The sequence below is a fragment of the Geotrypetes seraphini genome, chromosome 19 (assembly GCF_902459505.1).
Source record: "Geotrypetes seraphini chromosome 19, aGeoSer1.1, whole genome shotgun sequence".
In the NCBI taxonomy this organism is placed as follows: domain Eukaryota; kingdom Metazoa; phylum Chordata; class Amphibia; order Gymnophiona; family Dermophiidae; genus Geotrypetes; species Geotrypetes seraphini.
The window spans coordinates 37989914-38002070 of record NC_047102.1 but is presented as its reverse complement, the minus strand read 5'-3'; the positions used below and the strand labels follow the sequence as shown (position 1 = coordinate 38002070).

Here is a 12157-nt window from a genome sequence, read left to right as displayed (position 1 = left end):
TTTGCATAGATAATCTGCATTGTGAGGGCCTGTTTCTGATGTGTTATTTGATTCCCAGTAACAGCCACCTTCTTTCTAGGGCTGTCCCATGATTTCCCAGTTCTTGGAACCTACTTGATGTTTTTCTTTTCACTACGTCCTCCTCGACTGGACTCAGGGGTTCCAACAGTCTCCAGAGAACTTTTGTAGCGTTTCCCCTACAAAATAAAAATTAAAAAATATACCACATGTAAAATTTCTAAATTATTATTATTATTTTCCATAAACATGTTGTTTTGTGGCTTGTATTAAGTAAACTCTATGGAAGCCAGCCTACTGCAGCCTCTTCCATATCTGAAAAAGCCTCAGATTCTTATAGAAAAGATACAAAATTAGAAGAAGCAGCAGAAAAGGGTTAAAGATCGAAACAGAACTGAAGGTAACTGTAAGGAGACACCAATTTATCGTATACACTTCTCCGTTAGGTGAAGAGCCGGACCGTGAAGTGTGAAAAATCTCGAATAACTTCTTGGCCAGCTTTGATCCATCCCTGCCTCCCTCCTGCATCCCTGGAACCTTACCTGGTGGTCTAGCAGTGAAGCGGGGCAGAAGCGATCTTCCTATGCTCCTGCCCTGTGCAGAGCCGTCATCAGAACGGCTGCCGCGAGTTCCCGTTGTAGTCTCGAGACTACAACGGGAACTCCCGGCAGCCTTTCTGATGATGGCTCTGCACGGGGTAGGAGCATAGGAAGATCAGTCCTGCCCCGCTTCACCGCTAGACCACCAGGTAAGGTTCCAGGGAGGCTTGGACGGCTTAAAAATAGCCCAATAATGAAAATAGTTTTTTCCCCCAAAAAAATTGCGAATAACCAAATCCGCGGATACTAAAACCGCAGATTCAGAGGGAGAAGTGTACAATAGGGTCCATTAGGTGCATAGCTATCAATCAATTATTGGCTGTAATTGGTATTAATTGATGCTAACTGGCCCCAAGTCGGTATTCCAGAACCAACGCATGCAATTTCCATAGCCCACGTGTGTAACTGTGTGGGGGAAAAGGCTGCCACACCCATGCAACTCCCAGGTCCATGCAAAGAAGGCATGGACCTGGGAGCTGCATGGGTGTGATGGGCGTGGGCTATGGAATACTTGCAGATACATACCTAAGTGCCTACAGTTAGGTGTGAGCATTTGTTTATTTATTTCCATATAGGAATTCTACGAGTGTCAGAGCATTTCCCTCATTGGCCTGTGCTAAAAACCTATAGCACCATTTAGTAAAAGGAGCCCTAAGTTTAAGCGGCCCAATTGGGCTGCTAAACTTAGATGGCTAGCACTTTAAATTTGCAGATAGCCAGCTAAGTTGCGTGACATGGCCAGCTATCTGTAAGCTGCTAAGCACTAATATTCAGTGGGCGTTTCGCCTTGAACACTAGCACTTAGCCAGCTTACTGCTATTTAACTGGCCAGCCAAACAGCGCTGAACAATGGGCAGCTTGTGTTTCCTTGGTCTATTGTTTGCTCTTGGTGTTTCCCTCTCTATTGTGATTAACATCATCTCCATAACAATAAAACAAATGGCACTAAGAAGTAGGGTTAATAGATTTTCCAACGTAGAAACCTGGACACATGGCCCCGCCCCATTCTGCCCCCCAGCCCCGCCTTGTTCTGCCTCCAGCCCCGCCCCATGATGCCCCTCAGTCCCGTCCCCACAGAGCCTCATCTTTCTTCTCCGACTTCCAGGTTGTGTTTGGAGGGCCGCCAAGATTGCGCGGATGCAAGTGACGCCCTTCAGATGCAGCTGGAGGTCGGGGAAAGTCTGTCCGGGCACCCAGACAGTCCTCTAGAAAGAGGACATGTCTGAGTTTTCCTGGACGCCTGGTAACCCTACTAATAAGTATTCTATGACCTAATACAGAGCCCTGGTATACATGTACAGAAGATGTGTTTTTGCAAACTTAAACCAGAACAGACTTAACTTCCAAGTCTTATGACAGACTGCTTACAGGGGCCTTTTTCACCAGCAGCATTTTTCCGTTTTGGTCCAATCCATTATATTAACCCGGTTAGACTACTGCGATGCAATTTATTTGAGCATAATTAAGACCTCCTTCCATAGACTCCAATTAATACGAAATACTGCTGCTAAGCTGATCTTTGGAAAAAGTAAATTCCATCATGTGTCTCCATTGCTCCTAAAACTTCACTGGCTTCCCGTCTATTCCAGGATTCATTTCAAATGTCTCTGTATTGCCTTCAAGATCCTTCATGGTATCTTTGCTCCTCTTGTCCCTTTATCTTGGAATGCTTATAGATCCTGTCCTGCAAGAAGCACCCGACGACACAAGCTCTCCTTTCCTTCATTTAAGGGACTAAAATCAACTAGGAACCTCAGCTAATCCTTTACTTTCAAACTCACAGAATTATGGAATGGAATTCCCCATATTCTAAGGGTAAAGCTGTATAAACTATTTTGCTTTCTAACCACCTTAGAAATCTTTCCTAGCTTTGCTTTCTCTCACTCACTGGATTTTTCCCCCCTTCATATTGATTTTTCTTTTTACTGTTAACCGAATCGAGCTCCTTGTTTTTAGATGATCCGGTATACAAAGCTACGTAAGTTTTTAGTTTAGTTTTATCCTGTAGGCAGTCAGCAGGCACCGGTGCCTCTACCCCTCTCCTTCTTTAGCACCCTCACACTGGCGGTAATAGGAGGCTCAGAGCTATGGCTGGCTCCTTTCCTGCACCCTCCCTCCTAGGGTCCTCATTTCTAGACTTCCATATGCAGGTGGGGACCATATTCAGCAAGCATGCTGGTGTTCAGTCGCATTCCAGGCATTGAATCCCACCCCCTTTGACATGCACTTCCTCTTCCTACTTCTGTGTAGTCAGGACATAGCAGTACCTGGCAGTGCTTGAGTGGGACGCTCTGTGGAACATTACTGTGCTTGCTGGGCATGGTCTTTTGCCCACAGGTGGGGGTCGAGGTTGGAGAGAGGTGGATTCCAGGGAAGAGGGGTGTTATAGTGAGGTGGATTCGGGAGGGGGGGGGTGAAGGGGATGGATGGAGATGCTGCCATGAGTGTTTGCATGAGGTAGGAGGAAAGCAGAGTTATGGCTTGCTATGTCCCTGCAGTAGCAGCTCTGTTTATGAAAAGACGGTGCTGCAAAAGTGATGCCAGCCTCTAGGATTCCAATATACCTCCTGCTGGGAAAACTGAACAAGCCAGACTGCCTCCGATTCTCAGCAACATTCTCTCACCTCAGTCACACATGCACAACACAGTCGGACCGCTACCAACTACTGGCTTTGCGACCATAAATTAGGAATGGAAGGTTGAAGTGGAAACCTCAAGGAAGCATTACAATAGAGGGAAGTAGAGACTGATATATATTTCCTTCTGCACTTTACAAAACCCAAAGCTATAAAAGTGCACATTTCTCAGAGCTGACAGAAAATAAAATGGTTCCCATAAAAAGAATGAGGAAATATTCTGCAAAATCCTTTGGGAAATAGGAGAAAGATATAGCAGTGAACCAGGATAGAAATGTAATGTGAACAGATACAACACTGGAGACCACAAGATTTCAGGAATTATCTTTGTTTCTTTGAGATTATTTCCTTTTACTATCTTTGGCAATACCTGCACTCATTGCAATGACAATATATCTTGGATATTGAAAAATGGGTGAGGTGGGAGGGGAGAGAGAGAGAGAGAGATGAAGTGTGTACGGGCACAGAAAGAATAAAACAGATTAGTATTTTATCTATTCCCACTTTCTAGCTCACCCAGGTTGCTCCAATAGGTTCCAAGGATGGGCTAGAAAGTTATCAGATCTGCATCTCAGACCAAAGGGCACCTAGACAGAAATCCCCTGCTATTGGTCTACTTCCAGGCACACCGCCCTGCTGAAGGGCAATGCCAGGAAGCACAGCACCTTAGAAGGAGCTCAAAAGACAAAAGCAATACTAAAACATTTTCATCGTCAGTGAGGCACCTCAAAAAAGCTATACATAGCACCAGAAACTTTCAATAAATTCAATTTGCATAATAAAGAAAACAAAGCACTAACATACAGGACATGATCACCCGGTGACAAAGCAAAGAAGGGGGATGGAAGGGGCAGACTGCCCCGGGTGCCATCTTGGCTGGGGCGCTGGTGCCTCTCCTCCTCTTTGCCCACCCACCTCTTCAAAATCTTTGGCGGCAGCGAGCAGCATCTCCTTAGCCGCTGGTTGCAGCTCGCCTTCTGACATCACTTCCTGGTTGCGGGACTGAAGATTTTGAAGAGGTACGCTGGAGGGGGGCGCATGCGAGGTGAAGAAGAGTGTGGGCGTGCACCGCATGGCGATGCCAGGCACCTCCTTCCCTAGCTAAGCCACTGTGATCACCCCTCTCTGGGCTGCATAATATATTTCAGCATTTAGATATCACTTATAGCTTAAGTGGTTTACATTCGGGTACTTAAGCATTTTTCCCTGTCTGTCCTGGTGGACTCACACTCTACCAAATGTACCTGGGGCAACGGGGGGATTAAGTGACTTGCCCAGGGTCACAAGGAGCAGCGTGAATTTGAATCCACAACCTCAGGGTGCTGAGGCCGTAGCTCTAACCACTGAGCCACAGCAGTTTTGCAGTTTGCTATCTCAGAGGGGCACAGAAATAATAGAGTTATCTTAGGGGCCTGTTTACTAAATGTTAGTACAGTGGTGCCTCACACAATGAACTTAATTGGTTCCAGGAGCAAGTTTGTTATGCGAAAAGTTCGTTATGTGAAACGCGTTTTCCCATAACAATACATGTTAAAAAAAATAATTCGTTCTGCAGCATAAAATATGCTAAGATGACATAAAAAAAGATAAATTTGTCAAAATGGTGAAAATGGTGGTCTTGCTGAGGCCAAACTCTTTGACGAGGTCACACTGTTTTACCCCACAAATTATTTCCCGTTTCATTTCAACAGAAATCACCTTCCTGCTTTTTTTAGAAGCCATGATATATAAAAAATATTGAGTTTATCTTAAAAGGACGACTGTATACAGTGAGAGAGGGCAGAGTCTCAGCGGCAAAAACTGGGACTTAACTTTTCTTTTTTTTTTTTTTTTCTAGCATCGGGGAAGCGGCGAGAGTAGCTCCGCCCCCCCCAACGCATCTGCAGTAGGCGCCGGGCCCCTCCATAAAAGGAGGCAAGCCGACGGTCCGCCACTGCACAGGGAGCCAGGCGAAGGGCTGTGAGAGAGGGCAGTTAAGCGCAGTGACTAACGACTGCCTGCAGTGCCTGCGCGGAAGGATGCAATACATCGGCAGCTCGGGCGACTTCGTTGTGTGAAACGAAGTTCGTTGTTTGAAACGAAGTTCGTTGTGTGAAGTTCGTTGTGTGAAACGAAGTTCGTTGTGTGAATCAAGACATGAAGTTCGTTGTGCGAGGCGTTCGTTATGCGAGGCACCACTGTATATAGAATAACAAAGGAGAGGAGAAACTTTAATTTCTATTTCCTAACTAGTGTTTAAGCCCGTTACATTAACAAGCGCTAGAATAGATGTGTAGAAACATTTTTTGGAACATAAGGGTACATAAGAACATAAGAAATGACTTCACCGGATCAGACCGAGGTCCATCTTGTCCGGCAATCCGCGCACTCCTTTTTGGAGACTGGGATTACCCATATCCCTCAATATGATTTGCAAGAAGGTGTGCGTCCAACTTGTGCTTGAAACCCGGAACAGTAGTCTCTGCCACAACCTCCTCCGGGAGAGCATTCCAAGGGACGTATGCTGGCACTGTGGAGGCAATTCAGGCACACTGACTTGCTGACACTGTATTTTTTGCAGTGTAGAGTGGATTAGATGAATTCTAGCAAAATAATGCGAGGCGCTGAGGAGGTTTTGATTTTTCGGCGGATTTTTATGTTGCTGTTCCCTGCTCGGCGATCTTGTAGCAGTGCGCATGCGTTTGATTGTTATAGGGAGGCACGGACGCAGCGATTCCGTTTTTACATTGATATTATCGTGCGCTCAGACGCTTCCCTGTTTGGCGGTTCTATTGTACTGCGCATGCGTTTTAATGTGGCATGGAGTTTTCAATCGTAGTCCGCATGCACTAACTAAGGTATTATTATTAAAGATGGATTTAAAACCTCCTCTGCCTAGCCTGTCTCTCGAGGGAGTCCTAGCGTGGCTACAAGTTTCAGGGCTTTTCCTAAGAAACCTGTCACCACTTTAATTTTTTTACTTGTGTTTTCATAGGCTGCTCCTAACATAAGTCAAGCCATGCAAATAAAACAATTGTTACACGTTTGCTTCGAATTTGAAACAGATTTATTATCTGAGCAAGTACTTGTATAAGTCAAATCTTTTGCAAATCCACATCTGAATGTAAACCACAATGGAGATTCAGTCCTCCCTTTGATCTTCCTTCTTTTGTAAATAAGATCTGTCTGATGCATTAAGGAAAAAGGTAAAAGAGCTGTTGGGAAGGAGCTGAATTTCAACTTTACTGTTAATTGATGGAGGGGATAAACTTTTTTTTTTTTAAATTGTAATTTGATTCTGCTAATAACTGCAATTAATTTAGATTTAAGATGTCTTATCCAATTTGATGGTTGGCTTCACAGCAAGCAAATAGATGATTAATGTTCATTATTTAACAATTACTAGCTAGGTTCACCCTCTGAAGGCAGGAGGTCACAGCATGTTGGGGTGGGGGCAGGGGTGTGTGAACAATGCACTATGGATTAGGATTATCTAGCTTTATTAATGGTGCTTTTCTGTGATAATCAGGGAGATGGAAGAATTACCTGTTACATCATAATAGATTTATGGAACTGCTAATTCCCTGGACAAAGGAAGACTTCAGATGAGAAGAGACACCCTGAAAAGACATTGATGGTAATTCTATAAACTGGCGCCTCCTTTAGGGCACCCGATGCAGCACAGTTAGCACCAGTTCTATAATTTATTTATTAAACTTATTGCCTGCATTATCCAGAAATTGAAGTGGGTTATAATAAAATATTCATAAATAAAAACAGACAAACAACTTAAAGCAAGATAAACACATCACATAAAACATAATACAGTCTAACAATATGCAATAGTAAAATTTAAAAAAATCCTAAATAGAAAATTCACCGTCATCAACAGAATGCCTTCTGAAATAAGTATGCTTTCAGTTTTTTCCTGCATTGAAGAAGTGATGATAGTTGTATAAGGTATAATGGAAGAAAACAAAACAAAAATCCTGAAAGAAAAGTTTCCTGGACAAACCTGTTGAACTGTAGGAATGTCTAACAAACATTTTAAAAAAAAAATTTTTTTTTTCTTATATACCGCTATACTGTGAGGTTCAAAGCGGTTTACAATGAAGATAGATTAAAGATACATTAAAATAAAATAAATAAAAATGGTACTTTGGATTTCCCTAGCTGTACCGAAGGCTCACAGTCTAGCTAAAGTACCTGAGAAAATAATAAATAAAAATAAAATAAATGAAATAAAATAAAATAAATTTCAATCAGACAATAGGATCTGATGTTAGAAGTTCATAAAGACGATATGCCAAGGAGCGAAAGCTGGTATGCTCCTTGAGCCCTTTCCTTTGAGATCTTACATTTTTTCCTGAATTATAGATTTTCAAAGATTTAGAAAGCGCAGAAGAAATCTCATTCTTTAGCGCTCTAAACACCAACAGTAATATCTTAATCGTCAGAGTGATAGGAAGCCAGTGGAACTTAGTGAGTTATCATGAAATATGTTCTTTTTTGGATGGCATCTGGGAGCCCAAATTCTCTTACAGAATAGATACACTCTCCCACTTACAACACGTCAATGGCAAATATCAATAGGTGCACATACATGCACTGAATAATACGCCCATACTATAGTATTCAGTGGGAGACATGCCCATATCCCATCCAAGCTCCGCCTCTGTGTATGCCCCCTCACAGATGCATGCGATGCCAGGCATACCCTTCTAAATGAGTGCTTAGGGCAAGTGCGAGCTTAAGTGGTCTAGCCAGTGACATATGGTTAAAGACTTGTTTTTAATGTCTTGTACCACTTATCTCTTTGGGACTGTCTCAAGAAAGCTGATATACCCCTAGACCAGGGATGGGCAACGAGGGTCGGAATCCAGTCGGGTTTTTAGGATTTTCCCCAATGAATATGCATGAGATCCATTTGCATACAATGGGAGGCAGTGCATGCAAATAGATCTCACGCATATTCATGGGGAAAATCCTGACAACTCGACTGGATTCTGGCCCTCATTGCCCACTCCTGCCCTAGACTTTCTCTATAATCAGATCACAATTCCATAGCAGCTAAAGAGTCATACATTTTTCTTAGTGCAAATGCATGGAACTTCTCATGAAGCGGGAACTTTATAATTCACCCTGAGCTCTAAGGGTTGTAGCAGATTAAAAAATGTGCTTTATGTTAAATTAAATACTGTAATTGCAAAAAACATGGAGTTGTACTGATACGCAGGTCTTACCAAAACTGTGCTTTAGTATTTATGGATGTTATGACGGAATTCACATGGATTTATCAAAGGAACACCACAAGTCATTAATTACCCCTACAGCGAAAATCAGTGCACTGCACCCCAGTGTTGCTTCGGGGCAGTAGTTACTGCCATTTGATAATAAACTTCCCACAACATTTTCTTTAAAACCTTTGTGCTGGGAAATCACCTGCTCTGCTCCCCTGGCAGTCAGTTCTTAAACCCTAGCGTTAAGCAGTACCCTCCATAAAACCTGAATGTAAATACCAGCACTGTATGATCATCCTCCCCTACCCATTATATTACATTACCCAACAGTCACCTCTCTCCCACTCTCTGTTAGACCCAATAATTTGGGCTAACCTCCCTCCAAAAGCATTACAGTCACTTCTTCTTACTCAGTAATAGTGTCCTTGCTCAGCAGTGCTCAGTAATCTTATAAACCTTTGAATATAAAGCCCAGATTATTGATGCCTTCACTATAGGCTAACATCATCTACTCTCTGTTATAATCTCATCATTCTTCAATGTGCTATGAATCTGCATACATTGTTAGTTAAAAATGGAGTTACCACTACAAACCAGCTCAGAAGGGTCCAAGTCCAGTGAAAATGTCCTCCCGTCACCTTTTGGATGTCTCAGCCTCTATTTCTGACTGTGAATTAATCCCAAGGATTAGCTTGCCAGCAGGGAGGCACAGCTGGGACCATGCATCTGAAGCCTGAACTCTACCAGTAGGTTTTGAATTAAAATAAAGTCAGCGTTATGAATATTCAACATGTGGAGCTGTGAATTCAGGATACGCAGATTCTGTTAACACCCCAGTCGTCTTGGGAAATAATACACACCAACCGCTGACCCATTTTACAGATAAGCACCAAGTATTAAAAAAGAATGAGACAAAGATTACTTTGTAACATAACCTGGACTTGATCAAGACTGGACTTGACCAAGACTGTATGCCAAGGAATGTGAGAATGTATGAGAGCTGGAGGAGGAGAGGCCAGAGGGTCTCCAATTCACTCTCTCATTCTGCAGAACCAGTAACCCAGAACTGGTGAGAGCCCCATCCCTTCTCACTTTGACCTTTAGTAAGCTACTGAAGGATCATTTATCAGCATTTGACTTGGGAAGTCCACTGGATGTCACATTTCTAGTGGATTCCCTGCTTTTGTCCTCATTAAAGATGTAAAAAAAAGATAAACAGCCATTTTCAAAACCATTTACAGAATAAGTAGTGATTTACTCCGCGAAACTGACTTCTGAAAAGTATGCTTTCTCAAAGCAAGGGTGGCTCAAGGTAATTTGATATCTTAAGTTCTTATAAGATGGCATCTCCACCGAGGCCTACTCAGAGCTATGGTCAGGGTACCCGCCCCCTCACACACACTCTCTGAATGCTGATTAGACATTTGCAAAGTTTAACAAAACCCGAGTTTGCATAGAACAGATGTAAGATCAAAGAAAAAAATAAGTTCTATAACACAACATTGCCTCGAAACTTCTTAAGCAATAAAAAACGTTTCATTCAATATCGAGAACAATATTGGATCTTTGAAATGAATTCAATATATCCAATGGGTTTAAACGAGAATACTGAATGGAACACTGTCATTTGATCTATCTTGTGACGTCTTTCTACTTCCGGTTTCCTGTTTAACAAGTAGGGCGGTTGAGCTTTGTTTCTCCACTGCCTTTTTCCTTACGCTGTTACACATAGTTGATATTTCAGCGGTTTTGCTGTGTTTGAAAGATTGCTGAATTCCTGTAGGTTCCTGAAGAAGGATGTTATCCGAAACTGAATTCAGTTGAAACTTTACTGAATCCTCTTTCAAGCAGCTGTTATTTCCACGTGTCCTGGATTGTGTCCTGAAACCCATCTGGGAGCGGCGTGGGTCTTTTGACCTCTTCTTGAGATAAGTTTTGGTCTCCTTATTTTTTTATTTTGGTCTCATTTTTGTTAGCACAACTCTTACAGGTTATGATTTACACTGTCTTAATTGTGTCACTTTATTAAGTTGTGCACTAATTTATCATTTATACGGAAGACGCGATGATGAAGTTGTGGATCCTGCACTGAGGTCTTCCCACCATTTAAATTTTATTATTTTCATTTATCAGCTCCTGTCGGTGCAGCGCTGCGTAGTATATGCTACACTTGTGTTATAGAACTTATTTTTTCTTTGATTAGACATTTGCAGCAATCAAAATAATAAAACCACTTTTTCGTGACTGTGTCAAATATAACTGGTTGGTACCGTGGCAAACTGCTGACTGTCCAAGTTTCCAGGTTCATTCAGTTTTCACTATTCCATACCAACTATCCCGCAACTGTCCTGTTTGTGATGACAGTATTTAGCCTAGGACTCTTAATACCAAAAAATACTCAATCCAACCCTCCATGCTGGACTGTCATAGTGTCATATGTACAAATGGGGAAATTGTTTCTGATGTTATAGCGGGTGATCATTTGGCATCCAGTAATCACTGCATGGTACGGTTTAATATTAAGATGGGTATAGAAAGGGCTCATTCAAAATCAAAGGTTCTAGACTTAAAAAAAAACTAACTTTGTTCAGATGGGGGATTACGTCAAGGAATTGTTGTCTGGATGGGAACGTCTGGAAGGAGTGGAAGTGCAGTGGACAAAACTGAAAGGAGTAATTGTAAGAGTGACAAACCTATGAGCGTCAGGAGCAGCGTGGAGCATTCAGCGCATCTCACCCGTGCTAATAACCGCTATTGCGGTTTAATAAAAAGGGGGGGGGGAATGGTAAGTGATGTCATTTATTATTTATTTACTTTAAGCATTTATAGTCTGTTTTAAATCCCAAAGTGCATTACAATAAAAACAGAAAGAAAAATAAAGAGGAACCGGAGCAAAAATCCACAAACACAACACTTATGTCCTCTAGTTCAAACGCTGAAGCTAAAGCTCAAGGCTTAACTATTTGATACCTAAAGCATACAGTTGAAGCACATATGCAAGGGAATTTGCCTCAGAAGTTACCGGGCTGTCTTTGCTCCAGAGCTAGGAAGGAGAACCCGAATTCCTCATTGGTTAACCTTCAATATTCTGTCATAGGCAAGCCCACTGTGCCAATTATAACGGTAAGGTGATTCAATATTAATCTAAGAAAATGCAAGCCACACTTATCTGTTGCTTCATGGCAGACAGGCTTGATAATGTGGTACAGGCACTTGTGAAAACTTCCTCTCCAAACAGCCGACAAAGGCCTACAAATCACAGCTACCGGATGCTAGGATCCATCTTGGGGATTAGCGCCCAAGAAAAGGATCTGTGTGTCATCGTAGACAATACGATGACATTTTCTGCCCAATGTATGGTGGGAGCCAAAAAAGCAAATAGGATGCTAGGAATTATTAAAAAAGGGATGGTTAACAAGACTAAGAATGTCAGAATGCCCCTGTATCGCTCCATGGTGCGACCTCATCTGGAGTATTGTGGTCAGTTCTGGTCTCCTTATCTCAAGAAAGATATAGCGGCGCTAGAAAAGGTTCAAAGAAGAGCAACCAAGATGGTAAAGGGGATGGAACTCCTCTCGTATGAGGAAAGACTAAAGAGGTTAAGGCTCTTCAGCTTGGAAAAGAGGGGAGATAGGATTGAAGTCTACAAAGTTCTGAGTAGAACGGGTACAAGTGGATCGATTTT

General features: G+C 42.4%; 2 protein-coding genes across 16 annotated transcripts in view; both read right to left on the bottom strand.

Annotated features, from left to right (window-relative positions):
* LOC117352063 (nitric oxide synthase-interacting protein-like) overlaps nucleotides 1-12157 on the bottom strand; it is a 742171-nt gene that overhangs the window by 329672 nt on the left and 400342 nt on the right. The gene's annotated exons all lie outside the window — the stretch shown is intronic.
* Nucleotides 1-12157, bottom strand: part of SYT7 (synaptotagmin 7) — a 425674-nt gene that overhangs the window by 134452 nt on the left and 279065 nt on the right. For all 15 annotated transcript variants that reach the window (XM_033928077.1, XM_033928080.1, XM_033928082.1 and 12 more), the window contains one exon: nucleotides 115-197. In XM_033928077.1, coding sequence (XP_033783968.1) covers nucleotides 115-197 — 83 coding nt within the window. The remainder of the gene's footprint in view (nucleotides 1-114; nucleotides 198-12157) is intronic.